General features: G+C 42.8%; 1 protein-coding gene across 1 annotated transcript; it reads left to right on the top strand.

The window, feature by feature from the left end:
* Positions 1 to 2,318: 2,318 nt before the first annotated feature.
* On the top strand, positions 2,319 to 5,935 carry Hsbp1l1 (heat shock factor binding protein 1 like 1). The gene is made up of 4 exons (XM_005334365.5): positions 2,319 to 2,545; positions 3,461 to 3,527; positions 4,277 to 4,371; positions 5,276 to 5,935. Exons 1-4 carry the CDS (start codon positions 2,495 to 2,497, stop codon positions 5,279 to 5,281), a joined length of 219 nt encoding a protein of 72 aa, XP_005334422.1. The 5' UTR covers positions 2,319 to 2,494; the 3' UTR covers positions 5,282 to 5,935.
* Positions 5,936 to 18,223: the final 12,288 nt, after the last annotated feature.

The following is an 18,223-nucleotide window of genomic DNA, read 5'->3' as shown; positions in this document are numbered from 1 at the left end:
TCCACAGGTGACCACTAGCCCACTTTCTGTCCCCATGGAGGAAGACTGGTTCACCCCAAGGGTGACCACTGGTCCACTTCTTATCCATACAGGTGACCTCTGGTCTCCTGGATTTCTTTCTCCATGGGTTTGCCATTCTGGACACACTAATGTTTCACTGGTATAGTGTTTTCTTTCTTCCTTTTTTACAAAAATATATTCAGTTGTCAATGAACCTTTATTTATTTATTTATTTATGTGGTGCTGAGAATCAAACCAGGTGCCTTATCCATTCCAAGAAAGCACTTTACCACTGAGCCACAAACCCAGCCCTCTTTCTTCCTTTTTTAATTGGTGCATTTTAATTACATAATAGTGGAATTGGTTGCTAAATATTCGTACATGCATACATTATAACAGTAATTTGGTCAATTTTGTTCCCAGTTCCTCCCTGTGTTAGTCAACTTTTCATGTTCAAAATATCCCACATGAACAACTTAGGAGGGAAAGTTTATTTTAGCTCAGGGTTCCAGAGATTAAGTCTATGGTAGGTGGACTTCATTGCTCTGGGCCAAAGGTGAAGCAGAATCATGGTGGAAGGCACAGGGATGGGAAGCTGCTAAATTCGTGTTAGCCAGAAAGGGACACACACACACACACACACACACACACACACACACACACAGGGGGGGGGGGAATATGCCATGGGGAAGTTGAACCCTTCCAGAACATGCCCCCAGGGACCCATCTCCTCCAGCCCTGCCCTACCTGCCTCCAGTTACCACCTATCAGTTCATTCAAACTAGGATGGACTGATTAGCTCTCACAACCAATCATTTCATCTCTTATTCCTGCATCAACACAGGAGCTTTTGAGGGATACTTCATATCCAAACCATAGCACTTCCCTTTCCCTCCCTCCTCCATTCCCCTACTTTATTGGTTTCCCTTCTATTATCATGAGTTCCTCCCCATCTTTCCCCTGCCTTTTTTTTCTTTGTAGCTTCCAGGTGAAAGAAGACATATAACCCTTGACTCTGTTTGCCTTACTTCACTTAACAAAAACTAGCAAAAATGTTTTGGATGTTCATTCACATTGCAGCATGCATCAGTAGTTTGTGTGGATAAACCATGCTGTGTGTCCACTCATCTGCTGATGGACAGCTGGGTTGTTTCCACAGTCTGACATGTTACTTGTTAATAATGTTGCTGTAACATTGGTGTGCAAGTTGCATAGACCCACCTGGCAATTCTCTCAGGTACACACCTAGAGTGGAATGTTCAACAGGGAGCACCCACTAGCCTGCTTTCCAAAGTGAAGGCATGGTTTGGTGTTCCCACCAGTAGCATGTAAGGACTGCAGTTCCTCCACAGCCCCCTATGCTTATTTCAGCCATAAAGGCATGTGAAATAGGACCTCTCTCATTGGGTGTGGGATTGCATTTTCTTCACAGTGACCAGTGAAGTCGACATCTTTGTGTAGCCATGTATTATTTAAGCACACATTCTGCACCCTGGGCATCTAGGGATTGTCACTGGGCTAGGCTTTGGGGGTCACTGGGGTGAGCCAGACAAACACAGCCCTGCTCCCTCATAGCTACAGCTCTGGAGGTACAGCCATGGGAACCAACAGGTAACTGCTGAGAACATAGCTCTGGGAGATGGCCCACCATTCAGAAGTCAGAGGTTCTGAATGAGAGCAGGGGTCATGGGACATCTTCCAGACTATCCGGGAATGTAGTGTTGTACATGTGACTGCTGGAACAGGGTGAATTGGTTATAACCATAATTCATTCTGAGATTGGCATCCACAGAAATGGTAGATTCCAGGGGCAACTGACTCCATGGCCCAGGGCTTTGTGCGTGTCCCTCATCAAGAGGCAGCTCGTCTTAGTGCATCTACACAGAAGGCAGAAGGGCAGGTGATATGAGTACCAGAAATATAGGTTTATTGACTGTCGGTTATGTTAATTATAATGTGTGTGTTGGATAAAAGATTATAAGCAATGTGCCCATGATGTAATGGGCAGAACTTAGATTTAAGTTGGTGATGTATGAGTCTACACTTCAGACCTCACCCAGTTACTCATCCGCCCCGATCCAGTTCCAGCAACCCGGATTTAAGACACGTCACAGGTGAGCTTCTGGGACCCTTGGGTGTAGACTTAGTACTTAGAATTGGGACGTGTGTCTGAAGTGTGATGAGCATCAATAAAATAGGTTTGACTGAATCTAGCTGCGCCTCCACTAAGTCCATAATAAGCGCTCCTGGCAGCCCGCGGGTTCTGGCACAGCCACACCCAACTGCGCGTCTTGCAAAGGCCGGCGCTTAGCCCTGTCTTGCGTCCACTGCGCCGCTGCGAAGACCAACGACCGAGAGCTCTGGCTGCCAGCTCCTCCCCGGCCACTTCCGCCCCTGGCCGAGGAAGGCCCAAGCTGCGCCACAGGAGCTGGTCCGCCCGCCCGCCCCGCGCCCAGGCCTGGCAGCCCCTGCTCGGGCGGACCCCGACGCGCACATGGACGCACGGACCTCCGAGGGTCCCCACGGGGACCCGCTGCGGGACGCGGTGAGTGGTCCCGGCGGCCCGGACAAAGCAGCCAGAACCCGTGCCTCTTGGAGGAACGCCCCCACCCCTTCCTGGAACCCGTGAAAGTCCTGCCCACCGCTGGAGCCGGGCTGGTTTTCAGAGCCCCGCCCCAGGAGGGTGACTTTGGACCCTCGGAGTCTTGCGCGTCCCTCCTGCCCTCCTATTTGCCAAAACAGGTTCCAAGCCTGGAAGAGGCAGATAGGTTTACCCTGTTAAAAAGAATTTGCTACATGAACAGACTGCATTTTCCTGACCAAGGTAGACGCCCCTGATTAAAGGAGCCAACTAGAGATAAGGATGGCAGATCCGCAGTGAGAAGGCAGACTAGGGGTGCTGGTCCAGTGCTTCCCCCGCCAACAAATACAGGGGTGAGGGCTCAGGTCATAAATTATTTAACGTGCAAACTAGAGAGCAGCGCAGAAACGTGGAACGCTAGCTGTAACGATATTCTGCGCAACCTGGCTGATATACCAACTACAACAGCAACACCACCAGCTGGCGAACACCCATAGTGAGGAGGATTCATAAGCTGTGAATGGCTTCAGTTCCCTGGGGAGCTCTTGAGAGTGACTGAGGCTGATCCCTGTGCTCCTCTCTAGACTTGCACTTCAGCTCTCAGAGGGTAGGTGTGTGCTCGTTGCGAGTTAACTGTGTCGTGTACAGATGCAGTTTTGCACAGCCATCTCTTTCTGGTGCTTGGCACCTTTGTCAAAAGTCACTGGAGCCCACGTATTCAGTACCTAAACGTTTTGTATTTTCATTTCTCTAAACTGTAGGGCCAAACAAATGAAAAATAAAACTATTCAAAGATGCAGGGGAAAAAAAACTGGAGCATGTATGACGGATTACTTCATTAATAATAAATGTTGAGTACTTTGTGGTTCCATTTTCCAGGCAGAACATCTACTTCAGGAACTTCAAGAACATTTTCAAGCTCTCACTGCAGCATTAAACCTGAGAAATATCCTCTTTTCTCTTTGGTAAACACTAATGCTTTTGGACAGGAACATCTCATTGTCTTCTGCTGTGGACAAATAGTTGTTTATTTGGATTCTCCAGTATTTACACTTGCCCTTCTAAGGGGCTTTTCCTATGCTGTCAATGCCAGAGGTCTGTGGCAAGTGTGAAGTTCAAGGGCACCACTCTGCTCCTGACCACCTGATCTGCAACACTTAGAGGACAGTGCTGAAGACCAATAGGAAGCTAGACACTGCTGTGCCTTGACTTCCCCAGCTCACGCTTTTATTTCAGAAACACAAAATGTTACAAAATTAACACAGAATGTTTCCAATGAGTAAGTTCAGGTAAGGGCAAAGAGTGCCTTAAAATTTGCCCAATTTGAGCTCACTTTATTCAATTAAATGCATTCCTTAAACATTGTGCAAAGTATTTGCATTTGGAAGTGCTTACCTGCAGCTTTTGATTTTGAAGATGGGTTCCCAACAAGGTAAAACATAATAACATGATAAAGTAAACCATAGAGTTGTTTTAAAAGTTAAATTTCCATTATATTATGCTCAGAGTTTGGCAGGTTTAAAAGCCAAGTTTCTCACTTCAAGGTGCACACTAAAAGGGACTCAGGAGGCAGCAAATTTGCATTGACCCTTCATTTTACAAGTTCCTCTCTGTGGAGAAGGTATGGCCTTGAGGGCGTGTCTGTGGTCACTCTGCACCCCAGACCTACATGTGCAGTTTTCCTTGACGTGGCACTGGAAGACATGGGGAATCGCATAGAGGACTTACAGAAGAATGTGAATGTCCTAATGGAGCAGGCTGGGGTTGGAAATTCCACTGAAGAGCAAACAGTAAGTTCATCATCAGGCAACTGTTTGCCTTTTGCATATCTTTTAATTGCTTTCATCTTGAAAAATACAATCCCATATTTGTTCACTGTGCAAATACTGTTGCTGTATTACTGAAAAACCATTAGAAACAAGACATTTCCAAATGCTCTAATCCAATTATACCAACTGAAACACTCTTTTCCATAATTCCTTAAAAGTGCACATTTTAGATGAAAAATTCCTATTTCAAAGTTGGATTTTATTAGGGTACTTTTCATCCCTACTCCTTAAATTAGTCTTCAGCTAGAACACAAATCACAGTGAACTAGAGACTGGGATTATAACTAGTAGTTCCTGTTTAGATAACTTATCCATGTCACACACTGAAGTCCTATGCACAGAAAGTCCTTAACACATTTCCTGAGTGGCCCACAGTGCGTGGGTCACCCCACAATGGGAACTTTCCTATGCTAATGCAGTCTTGAGGATGCAAACAAATTCCTAGCTCCAGGTCTGAGACCCGGAGAGTAGCTTTATTAAGGTAAGTATGCATATTACCATGACAGTACACCAACTGTGACCATCTTTTCATTGAACAATTTAAAGGCCTTTGTTTACTCACAATTGCTATCCTAAGTTGGATATCAAATTATGGCAAATTATCCCTTCTTGTCCTGCTAAATTATAGTTGCCTCTGTCAGTGACATTAATTGCAGTAAGTTATTCTAAGCAGAGTCCACACTGATGCCATTGGACTAAAAAGGCCCTTGTATCATTTGTTTTTCTGAGTGCTAAATTTTGCCTACATAACAATGTTGTAATAATTATAAGAAATTAGGGTACTTTACTAAAAACTGTATTCGGATGTATTTACCTGTAAACTGGAATCCAGATCACCTAACTGCTTTCAAATTTTTTCTGACAGACCTGAAGATGTTATTGGACAAGTCCCGTGAAACCAATACAATGAACACTTTGAAGGAGTAATCATCTATGTAATATGGATTCTGATTCTCAGTTCTTAATTTTATTTTTTTTTTTTTGGGGGGGGGTCCTGGGAATGGAACTCAGGCCTCAGCATGCTCGGCCCTGAGTTGCACCTCCAGTCTATCAGAATTCTTTTTTTCCCCTTTTAGTTTTAATTGGATGCAATACCTTTATTTTATTTATTTTTATGTGGTGCTGAGGATTAAACCCAGCGTCTTGAACATGCTAGGCAAGCACTCTACCACTGAGCCACAACATCAGAATTCATTTTAACAAATAAAAAGATTAAAAGAGGGCTGGGGATGTGGCTCAAGCAGTAGTGCGCTCGCCTGGCATGCGTGTGGCCCGGGTTCAATCCTCAGCACCACATACAAAGATGTTGTGTCCACCGAAAAATTAAAAAATTTCTCTTTAAAAAAATTAAAATAAGAATTCAAAAAGTGGTGAACTACTTACCACAGATAGCTGCAAACAATGGAGAAATATTTTTTCAGTGCATAGTATTTACAAATAATGGAAGAAAAGCATATGCTGTATGAATACATGAATACTTTTTCCAAATTAAAATTCTACATGGATCTTTTAAGGATCACCAGCAGTTTTCTATCGGGCTTTGCTTTGTTTTTTTTTAAAGTTAATTTATTTATTCTTGGGCTGGGGATGTGGCTCAGCGGTAGCACGTTCGCCGGGCATGCGTGCGGCCTGGGTTAGATCCTCAGCAACACATACAAAGATGTTGTGTCTGCTGAAAACTAAAAGATAAAAATATTAAAATTCTCTCTAAAAAAAATTTATTCTAATTTCTTACATGTAACAGCAGAATGCATTTCAATTCATACTGCACATATAGAGCACAATTTTTCATGTCTCTGGTTGTATGCGAAGTAGAGTCACACCACTCATGTCTTCATACATGTACTTGGGGTAATGATGTCTATCTCATTCCATCGTTTTTCTTACCCCCCTCTCTTCCCCTCCCCTCTACCCTATCTGAAGTTCCTCCATTCCTCTCATGCCTCCCGCCATCCCTATTATGGAACAGCATCCTGATAACAGAGAAAACATTCGGTATTTGGTTTTTTGGGGATTGGCTTACTTCACTTAGCATAATATTCTCCAACTCCACCCAATTACCTGCAAATGCCATGATTTTATTCTCTTCTAATGCGGAGCATTATCCAACTGTGTAAATATACCATAGTTTCTTTACCCATTATCTATTGAAGGGCATCTAGGTTGGTTCCACAATTCAGCCATTGTGAATTGTATTGCTATAAACATTGACGTAGCTGTTTTTAGGTCGTTTGGGTATAAACTGAGGAGGATAGTTGGATCAAATGGTGGTTACATTTCAAGTTTTCCAAGGAATCTTCATGCCACTTTCCATATTGGTTGTACCCATTTGCAGTCCCACCAGCAATGTATGTCTTTTCCCCCATAACCTTGCCAACACTTACTGTTGTTTGTATTAATAGCTGCCATTCTGACTGGAGTGAGATAAAAATCTTAAGAGTAGTTTTGATTTGAATTTCTCTAATTACTAGAGATATTGAATACTTTTTAATGTATTTGTTGATTGATTGTATATCATCTTCTGAAAAGTGTCTGTTCAGTTCCTTGGCCCATTTATTGATTTGGTTTGTTTGTTTTGGTGTTTAGCTTTTTGAGTTCTTTATATACCCTAGAGATTAGTCCTTTATCTGATGTGCATGTGGTAAAAATTTGCTCCCATTCTGTACGCTCTCTATTCACCTGATTGTTTCTTGCTTAGATGATGATTTTTAGTTTGAATCCACCCATTTGGATTCTTGATTTTATTTCTTGCATAATAGGAGTCTTATTAAGGAAGGTGGGGCCTACTTTTTCTTCTATTAGGCACAGGGTCCCTTGTTTAGTTCCTAGGTCCTTGATCTAATTTGAGGTTTTTTTTTTTTTTTTTGTATGGTGATAGGGGCTCAACTTCATTTTGTTGCATATGGATTTCCAGTTTTCCCAGCACCATTTGAAGAGGATATTCTTTCTCCAATATATTTTTGGCGCTTTTGTCTAATATGACTGTATTTATGTGAGTTTGTTTCCGTGTCCTCTATTCTACACTATTGGTCTACAAGTCTGTTTTGGTGCCAATACCACACCGTTTTGCTACTGTTGCTCTGTAGTACAGTTTAAGGTTTGGTATAGTGATGCCACCTGCTTCACTCTTCTTGCTTTAGCTATTCTGGGTCTCTTTATTTTTCCAGTGAATTTCATGACTACTTTTACTATTTCTACGAGGAATGTCATTGGGGTGTTAATTGCAATTGCATTAAATCTGTATAGTGCTTTTGGTAGTATGGCTATTTCGACAATATGAATTCTGCCTATCCAAGAACAAGGGAGATATTTCCATCTTCTTAGGTCTTCTTTAATTTCTTCCTTTAGCATTCTGTAATTTTTATTGTAGAGATCTTTCACCTCTTTCAATGATTCCCATGGTTTTGGTTTCTTGGTTTTGTTTTGAAGCTATTGTAAATGGGGTAGTTTTCCTAGTTTCTCTTTCAGAGGATTTGTCACTGGTGTACAGAAATGCCTTTGACTTATGGGTGTTGATTTTATATCTTGCTGAATTCATTATTAGTTCTATAAGTAGTCCGGTGGAATTTTCTGGATCTTCTAAGTATAGAATCATATAATCAGTATACAGTGATAATTTGAATTCTTTTCCTATCCGTATCTTTAGTTTGTCTAATTGATTAGCTAGAGTTTCAAGAACTATGCTAAATAGTGGTGGTGAAAGAGGGCATCCCTGTCTTGTTCCATTTTTTTTTTTAAGAGGGAATGCTTTCAATTTTTCTTCATTTAGAATGATGTTGGCCTGGATCTTAGAATAACAGTTTTACAATGTTGAAATATGTTTCTGTGATTCCTCATTTTTCTAGTGTTTTGAATGAAGGGGTCCTGTATTTTGTCAAATGCTTTTTCTGCATCTGAGATGATCATATGATTCTTATCTTTAAGTCTATTAATGTGATGAATTACATTTGCTGATTTTCATATTGAACCAACCCTGCATCCCTAGGATGAACCCTGCTTGATTGTGGTGCACTATCCTTTTGATATGTTTTTGTATTTGCCAGAATTTTATTGAAAAAATTTGCATCTATGTTCATTAGAGAAATCGGTCTGAAGATTTCTTTGATATTATCTTTGTCTGGTTTTAGAACCAGGGTGATAATAACTTCACAGAATAAGTTTGGAAGTGTTCCCTCTTTTTCTATTTCATTTTTCATAATTTGAGGAGTATTAGTTCTTCTTTGAAGGTCTTGTAGAACTCAGTTGTGTATCCATCTGGTCCTAGGCTTTTCGTGGTTGATAGTCTTCTGATGGTGTCTTCTATTTCATTGCTTGAATTGACATGTTTAACTTGTATATATCATCCTGATCCAGTCTGAGCAAATCATGAGACTAGAAATTTGTCAATATTTTTTCTATTTTACTGGAGTACAAAGTTTCAAAATATTTTCTAATTATATTCTATATTTCTGTAGTGTCCATCATGATATCTCCTTTTTCATCACAGATGTTAGTTTTCTTTCTTTCTCCTGTTATCATGGCTAAGATTTATCAATTTTATTTCTCCAAAGAACCAACTTTTTGTTTTGTCAATTTTTTCAATTGTTTCTTTTGTCTCAATTTCATTAATTTTAATTTTCTATCTTCTACTGCTTTTGGTGTCGATTTGTTTTCTTTCTAGGGCTTGGAGGTGCAACATTGGATCATTTGTTTACCGTTTCTTCTTTTAAGGAATGAACTCCAAGGGGTTGGGGATGTGGCTCAAGCGGTAGCGCGCTTGCCAGCCATGCGTGCTACCTGGGTTCGATCCTCAACACCACATATAAAGATGTTGTGTTCGCCAAAAACTAAGAAAAACAAATATTAAAATTCTCTAAAAAATAAATAAATAAAACAAAAAGGAGTGAACTCCATGAAATGAACTTTCCTCGTAGTACTGCCTTCATAGTGTCTCAGGGATTTCAATGTTGTATCAGTGTTTTCATTTACCTCTAAGAATTTTTTTAATCACCTCTTTGATGTCTTTTGCAACCACTGTTCATTCAATAGCATATTATTTAGTCTACAGGTGTTGAAGTAGCATCTATTTTTAATTTAATCATTGATGTCTAAATTTCATTCCATTATGATCTGATAGAATTCAGGGTATCTAATTTTTATTTGCTAAGTTGCTTTATGACATAATATATGGTCTATTTTAGAGAAGGATCCATGTGCTGAAAGTGATTTCAGACATTGATCGATAAAGAATTCTATCTATGTAAGTTATTGATTGTATTATTGAATTCTATAATTTCTTTGTTTAGTTTTTGTTCAGAAGATCTCTCTAGCAGTGAAAGAGGTGTGTTAAAATCACTTAAAATTATTGTGTTGTGGTCTACTTGACTCTTGAACTTGAAATGAGTTTGTTTGAGGACTGTAGATGCTACATGGTTTGGGGCATATATAATTGTTATATCTTATTGATGTATGGTTCCCTTAAACAGTATGAAATACCCTTCTTTATACCCTGTGATTAACTTTGGCTTGAAGTCTACAAAAGGGACTACAGTTTTTGATGGTGAACAAAGAACCAGGGGTGAGGTGTAGGATGACATGTTGAGGGTTTCTGTTGAGGGGTTAGGAGGTGAGGATGTACAGTTTTTAGATTTTAGAAAGTGTGAAACAGGAATCTAAAGAAACTGGTTAGTAGTAGAAAAGATAATTATCTGGGGGAGAAAAGTAAGTGTAGAGAGTAGAGTATAAAAAAATATTAAGTAAAAATAGGAGATAAAAGAACATACCACACCGCTGTAATATATTATTCAGACATCTCATTCTTCAGTAGTCTAATTTGTGAAAAATGGTTGGTTTCACAAATGTTGGGGATGTAAGGACAGGAGGATCAAGGGGGGGGGGGACACTCCAGGAAGATACAAGGATTATTTTTGTTAGAGATCAGTATCTTTCCAGCTTCCCTTTTCATCCAATAGGCGGGGTTGTTGGGATCTCCACCCTCAGGATGATGAAGATTATTGGGGTGGGAGGGTTGGTCTTGGGATGTGGCTCCTAGAGGTGGTGTATAGTATTTGCTAGTCCCAATGGGAGACTGCAACCCAAGGATCTCCTTTGCAGCCCACTCATGTGATGTGGGCCCCTAGTCTTTCTTCTTATATCGCCTGTATACTCGCAAATTCTGGTCTCTAATTTAGTCTTTCACCCCCCTCTCTCTACTTCCCAATCAGGAACCTTCCTGTCCACAGATGTTGTGGGCTGCACTCTGGGAGCTGAGGTCTGAAGGCTACGTAACTGGGGCAGAGAGCTGTTTTACACTGGGCAGTTCAGGACCTGGTTTTCCAAGCTACCTACTGGCCTTGTAGCCACAGCACTGACTGTGCCGGGTTAGAAGCTGCAGGGGAGAAGGGGGAGTTGGGGGACTTCAGGTACCTTGACATTGTTTCTAAGTCCCAGCTGGTGTTCTAAGTCAGGAGTTGCCCCAAATAAATATGGCGACTAAGGTGTCCCAAGATGGAGGCAGGTGCTTTCAGCAATGGGGTGTCAGGTGGGGTAGAGCCACGTGGTGGCATTGAATGGTATGTTCAGAGATACAGCTCTGTGCCATGCAGTATTGTGGCTAGCAGCTGTCACCAGATCCAGTGCAGTGGCCCCAGGTACAGGCTACCACATGTTGGGGACTGTGGCAGTGGTTGCAGTGCCCCAAGATGGAGGTGACTGTAGGACTCCCACATTGGTAGATGGGGGTCCACATAGGAGCGGCAGCCTAAGTTCCTATGCGTGTGGGTGGCCAGGAGACCTATGTAGGTGCTAATGCCAGTGGTCCTATATTTGAATTGTAATGAAACAGATCTGAATCAGTAACAGAAACAGTTCATACACTCAGCATTTGAAACAGATGAAGTAGAAAAGATGCAGGGTTGGGCTGTGGCTCAGTAGTGGAGTGCTTGCCCAGCATGTGTGAAGCACTGGGTTCAATCCTCGGCACAGCATATAACTAAATAAAGGTCCACTGACAACTAAATAATATTTATATTTAAAAAGATGGGGTACTGGGGTTATGGCTTGGCGGTATAGCACTTGCCTAGCATGGGTGAGGCACTGGGTTTGATCCTCAGCACCGCATGAAAATAAATAAAGGTATTGTGTTAACCTACAACTAAAAAAGTAAAAAAAAAAAAAAAAAAAAAAAAAAGACGGGGGTTGGGGATATAGCTCAGTTGGTAGAGTGCTTGCCTCGAATACACAAGGCCCTGGATTCAATCCCTAGCACCACCAAAACAAAACAAAGGGCTGTAATTAGTTATTACCTAAAACAAAAACTTTTAAAAGAGTGCCAAACATTTATTAATTCCTTTTTTTTTTGGTACCAGGGATTGAATTTAGAGGTGCTCAACCACTGAGCCATATCCCCAGCCCTTTTAATTCTCTTTTATTTTGAGACAGTCTTACTAAGTTGCCAAGGCTGGCCTTGAACTTGAGATTCTTCTGCCTTGGCCTCCTGAGCCGCTGGGATTACAGGCATGCACCATTACCTAGCTACTAATTCCTTTCTTAAGTAAACTTAAAAAACAGAGGGTTAAATCTGCAAGGAAGAAGTTCTGAGTGTATCTCTCAAAGTTTTAAATTCTCAAATTTTTAGTGAAAATGCACTTAACTTCCTTCTTATGTCAGAATTCTGTCCACCTGCCTACACCACATCAGGTTATATGAACAAACAGCATCTCCACTTCCAATCTGTCTCTTGCCTGATCTATACCAGTTTCCAACTCTCCTGAACCTCCTTTTAGCCTCATTATACATTGATCCACACTCCCCAGCAAGAGAGCTGAAACCCTGATGCCTCTCCCTCTAACAAGACCCTTTGGTGCTGAGACCACCCTGACCCCCTCACCTACATCATCCAGCAAGATCCTTCAGGGCTGAGATAACCCTAACCCCTTGTTCCCAAGATCAAGGCTGTCAAGCCACTTGTACTGAGTCATGAATGGTGGTGCCCTGTGGCCCCACACTACCTCCCACAGCTCTCAGATAAGCCCATGGCTCCACAACAAGGTCTCTAATTTGGCGGATGCCCTGAAAAGGACTGTCCTCATACCCACCTCCTTAGGAGCCCCTTTTGAATCTCACCTCAGCCTGAACAATTTCCATGGGACACCTCTGCATTCCTATCTAGGTCAGATCTCAGCATTCCCTGCATGTTAACTATAATGGCCAGAATTTGACTTGTGTGTTACCATACCTTCCATGGGGCAGCAGCATGTGTAACTATGGTCCACCGTGCCCAATACTGGGCACAACCCCTGTGTCCCAGGCACAGGAGACTGGAATGAACAGAGGAATGTTAAGAGTTTCAAAAGACCTATCTTTTCTGTGATACTTTTTGTTTGTGGAAGGCCAGAGATCCTGTAGATTTATAGCAGTGACCAGAGAGGTATCCAGAAGTTCAAGGCATACCCCAGGACGTCCACAGCATACATCTCAGGGGACTTAGGCATCCTCTTCACAGCTTCTGATGAACATAAATTCAAAAGAATACTAGGGCCAGGTACATTTTAGAAGGCTTTGAGTAGGGAAAAAACAAACAAACAAACAAACGAAACCAATACTTCTTTTCACTCTTACCCACCACCAACAGGCCACAGACTTCTGCAATCCCCAGAAGCATGGAATTTTTCCTCACAGAAAGCAAGCCATCCTGCAGCAGCAGACAACAGCAGTCCTCTACTCTAATTCAGCTCCAAAACTCCTCCCGGAGGCAGCACCCTCAGGTTGAGGGTTCAGTCTCGGAAGTTGGCCCCCACTGCAAGCAAGGACCAAAGCAGGCCTCCTGCAGTACTGGCAGGCCTCACACACAGGAGACTAAGTGCATCCCCACAGCCCCTCCTCAGGCTGTTTGCCAAAACAGCTCACAGAACTCAGGGGAACACCCACACTTTCAAGAACACAGAGTCAAAAGATATCCTCAGGGTGCGGCCTGGAAGAGGCCCGAATGCAGGACCCTCCATTCAGTGGAGCTGGGGTAATCAGTTCTTGGTGGTCTCCCAGTAAGCCTCCACGAGCTCCCCTGTCCAGAGCTCCTGGAAGCCTGTTCTCTGGGGTTTTCTTAAATTTACTTCTTTTTGATGCTGAAGATCAAACCTAGGCCCTCATGCATACTAGACAAGTGCTCTACCACTGAGCCCTTGATTTTGACAGACACATAAAAACATAGAATTGTACATACTAATGGGGTGCCACTTTATGTTTTGATACATGTGTACACTGTACCTTTAAATGAGGTCAAGGGGCTGGGATTTGTAGCTCAGCAGTAGAGCACTCGCCTAGCACGAGCGGGACCCGGGTTTGATCTCAGCACCACATAAAAATAAAGGCATTGGGCTGTGTCCATCTACACCTAAAAAATATTTGAAGAAAAGAGTATATTTTAACCTCATTTATTTGAGGTTAAAATATACTCTTTTCTTCAAACAAAAAATTGTTAACTGCCTTCTAGCTTCTGAAAGCACAGGACTTTACTGTTTTAGTCACCCTACTGTGTAACTGCAGACTAGAGTGGGAGTTTTGTTTTGTTTTGGTTTTCAGTACTGGGGATGGAACCCAGGGGTGCTTAACCCACTAAGAGACATCCCCTCAGCAATTTTTTAGAAACAGGGTATCACTAATTTGCTTAAGGCCACGCTAGGTTGCTAAGGCTAGCTTTGAACTCGTGATCCTCCTGCCTCAGCCTCCCAAGCCACTGTTATCACAGGGGCATACCACTGTGCCTGGTACTGGAATTGTATGGAAACTTCATGACATAGGCACAACTGAAGCATGGACAGCACGTGAATGCAGCTGGCATAAGGGAGAGCCAGATGGGAGGCCCAGATGGCCTATGGGCTCACATCTCCAGCATTCCTCATGGCAGGTCCGGGCAGGACCCTGTTGTGCCAAGATGCAGGAGGAACACAACTTAAAGGGGAAAGGTTTACTCTGGCTAACAGTTTCAGCCCAAAGTCACCTGGCTGTTGCTTCTGAGCCTGTGGGGAAGCAGAACATCATGGTGGGCCAGAGAGGGAGAGCAAAGCTGCTCACCGCATGTCAGCCAGGCCACAGGGACAAAAGATGCCTCAGGGACACCCTACCCCACTCACCAGGCCCACCTCCTAAAGGCTCCACCACCTCCCAACAATGCACCACCTGGGGACCCAGCCTCAGCACACACACAGGTCTTTGGAGGCATATTCCAGATCCAAAACACAGCACCTGCTACCAGACAAGGCAGGTCACAGAATTAAGACCACAGTTTCCATGGCCTGCCTTATAAAGAGAAAAGAGTAGGTGGAAAGTGGGAGAGATTGCAGAGAAATTCTGCTTTCTTGAGGCTGCTTCTGGGGCCTGACGTGCACCAGGATAATCACTTAGCCATAAGAGTCATGAACCAGGAACTGTGACAGAAACCAAAAACACCTGTTCCAGCCACTAACAGAAATGACGTAGAAAAGTCATTAGAAATGGCACCCACATGAAGCAGGTCAGCCACATGTTGCCAGTGAGCACCTGGATTTCCAGAGAAAAGCCCTGAAGACCAGAAACACATCTTGCATTTTGAATCTGGGTGTGGTTCTGTTTCTTTCCTGGGCCCATGGCCAAGGCTGCCCTGCCTATGGGATACCTACAAAGTCTAGTGCCCACACACTGGTGTGATCATGTTTCTGGTCTTTCATGGATGTTCAATAGCTCTGTGGGAATGGCACCAGTCTGCAAGCTCTGCCCTACTTTTCTGTTCAGCAGCACAAGATGGGTGAAGCACTCGTTCAGCTACTAACTGCTACGCAAGTCCACTGAATGATCTGTTGTTAGACTTGCACTGTTCTCAACCGTGCTACAATGAAGATTCCTGCCTCTCCTGTGTGTGCATGCCCATCTCTGGTGGATAGGATCACACACTCATTCTGTGCCTCCCGATTAGTCACGTGGAGTCCCAGAGTTTGCCTAAAGACTACCACAGGAAGATGGGAGAAAAATTGCCAAGTGCTGAAAAGCACTAGCTAGTTCCAATCGGATCAGAGTAATGTGGGCAGCAGATAAGGCAATGCTTGGTAGCTATGCAGGCACAGGTTATGAATTCACATCCTTTGTTGCTATTATACCTCGGGTACCTGCGTTTGTTTCTATTTCTGAATCACGGGGGACGGTATGTGCCTGTAGTCCCTGCTACTTAGGAGGCTGAGACAGGAGGATAACCTGAGCCCTGGAGTTTGAGATCAGTCTGGGTAGCAAAGCAGGACCCTTTCTCAATAAAGTAAAATAAAATTTTTAAAAAAATCTACCTTGTAGGTGACTGTAGAGTTTGTGAAAATTGAGAAGAACCCAGCTCAGGTCAAGGTAGAAAGTAGATTCATAAAAGACAAAATCATGGAATGCAAAACCAAGTCCTTATACATTTGACTATGCTGCAGTCACAAAGCACCAGTGGAGACAGTTATTAAAAATCAAGCTTGAGCAGACATATTACAACTCTGTAACTGCTATGCACTGAATTTTCATGTGCCTGTTGTCCATTCACAGGTGGATGTCAAAGGGTGGACCTGGTCTAATGAGCCTGGCATTCTTATGAGAGAAGGAGCTCACCTGCTTTCTCTGTGGACCAGAGAAGTAGATGACCCTTTTAGATACTTGTTTTTCAAGAGGCTAGACTTCTTTCTTAGGAATTCATACTTGCACCTTCCAGAGTAAAGCTGTTTTGCACTTGCATGCCTTTTTCCTCGTTTGTTGAAGATGGATTTTTACTAGTATAATTTCTCACATCATGATGTGCTTGTTCCTGCAAAGAGAGAAAGGCACCAGTGCACACAGCAGATTCCACCAGAGGCCCACCTTCCTGCTGTCACAAATGCTTGCTGCATCACTGACAGATACATACAACCAAGAGGAGATCTTGGATCAAGAATAGGCTGAGACACCCAAATGCTATTTCTAAAAACCACAATGCAGGGACATCAAACTCTTTCTAGCTGAAGGCTGCCATCTGCAAGAAGGAAGAGAGACCTGAAACTACTTGGCTTGGAACACTGACCTGCATTTTTCCAGATTCCAGAACTGTGAGAAATAAACCTGCCATTTAAGTACCGTTTGCAGTGTTTTGGCAGTCCAAGCAGAATAATACAACACGCAACACATTTACAACAGGTGCACAATAGGCTCACAGATATGGGATGTAAACTTTTTGCTTATCTTTTTCTCATAATGGCTAATAAGGCTGTTATGAGATATAACTCACATACCACACAATTCACCCAACTACACAACTACATGATCTTACAGAGTTGTGCAACCACAATTTTAGAACACGTTCATCATCTAAAAGAGAAACCCAGCACCCATTTGCTCCTTCCCCTCACTCATTCCTCCCAGTTCCAAGCAACCACCAACTCCCTGCTGCCCACATGGATCTGCCTCTTCTGTACCTTTTGCAGGCTGGGTGACAGGTAGCCTCTCTCATCTGAAATTTCCAAGGTTCATCATGTTGTGGCATGTTAACAGTACCTCATTTCTTTCCTTTTTCTGGTACTTTTCCTTTTTTTTAATTATTATTATTTTTTTTAGTTTTAGGTGGACACAATATCTTTATTTAATTTTTATGTGGTGCTGAGAATCGAACCCAGTGCCCCATGCATGTTAGGCGAGCACTCTACCACTGAGCCACAACTCCAGCCCTTAAGATAGGGTCTTGCTAAGATGCCCAGGATGGCCTTGAACTTGTGATTCTCCTGACTCACCCCCCCATCTCTGGGATTATAGATGTGTGCCACTGTGCTTGGCATTTCTTTCTTTCTTCTTCTTCTTCTTTTTTTTTTTTTTTTTTTTTTTACAAACACAGAATACTGCCCTGTGCAGATTACAGCATATTCTGTTCATTCACCCACTGACTGACAGATACGGGGGCTTCCCTGTTCTGGCCATCAAGAATAATGGTACTGAGCACAGGCTTCTGTGGAGCATGTGTTCAACTCTCTTGGGTACACACACCTGGGAATGATATGTTGGGCTGATTATGGGGCATTCACATTCAACTTTTTCAAGACCAGCCTGCCTAATTTCCAGAGTGGCTACATCATCTTATCCTGTCAGCAGTTCATGAGGACTCATCAACATTTGTCAGCCCGACTTTCTACCTAGCATCCCAGTGGGCAGGGAGTGGTGGACTATGGCTAACTACAGCCTCTTCATAAGCAGTGGTGATGAGTGATGAGCACTGCTGCATGTTGTCTGGCCATTTGTTCTCCTTCTTTGGAGAAATGCCAGGAGGGTGATATTCAATGTTTATTATATGCCAGGTACTTGAGATTATATTTTTTATTAATCCCTCATAACAATGCAAAATGGTTTTAAATTCCCTATTTTACAAATGGGAAAACTGACACCAGAGAGATTAAATTACAGATTTGCATTTGAAAAAAAAACATTTTTGCAGTGCCAGGAATTGAATCCAGGGCTTCATACATGCTAGACAAGTGCTCCATTACTAAGCTGCATCCCCAGGCCCACATTTGAATTTTAAATCCAATTAAGAAGCATTCTTACCTATATATGTAGATAAGAAATCTGTTTCACTCTTTCAGGTATTCCATGTGTTTTAACTACGGCAGTGAGCACTTCACTCACTCCACCACATACCAACCAAGCACTCAGCACTTTAAGTGTGTAGAAAGCAACCTGCCCAAGGACACCTGGCCAACAGAGCCCCTCTAGATGTGCCCCCAGCTTTCACTAGAGTGAATCTGCACTGAGAGGTGACAGGGACTTCCAGCCATGGGAGCCTGGGAGTGCAATAAGGAGACTGTTCTCTGGATAG

The sequence above is a fragment of the Ictidomys tridecemlineatus genome, chromosome 13 (assembly GCF_052094955.1).
Source record: "Ictidomys tridecemlineatus isolate mIctTri1 chromosome 13, mIctTri1.hap1, whole genome shotgun sequence".
In the NCBI taxonomy this organism is placed as follows: domain Eukaryota; kingdom Metazoa; phylum Chordata; class Mammalia; order Rodentia; family Sciuridae; genus Ictidomys; species Ictidomys tridecemlineatus.
This window is presented reverse-complemented; position numbering and strand designations above follow the sequence as displayed.

Coding starts and splice junctions, on each gene's coding strand:
- Hsbp1l1 (XM_005334365.5), top strand. CDS start 2,495: ATGGACGCACGGACCTCCGAGGGTCCCCACGGGGACCCGCTGCGGGAC. Junction 2,546..3,460: donor GGGACCCGCTGCGGGACGCG/GTGAGTGGTCCC, acceptor TCCATTTTCCAG/GCAGAACATCTACTTCAGGA. Junction 3,528..4,276: donor TGCAGCATTAAACCTGAGAA/ATATCCTCTTTT, acceptor TTGACGTGGCAC/TGGAAGACATGGGGAATCGC.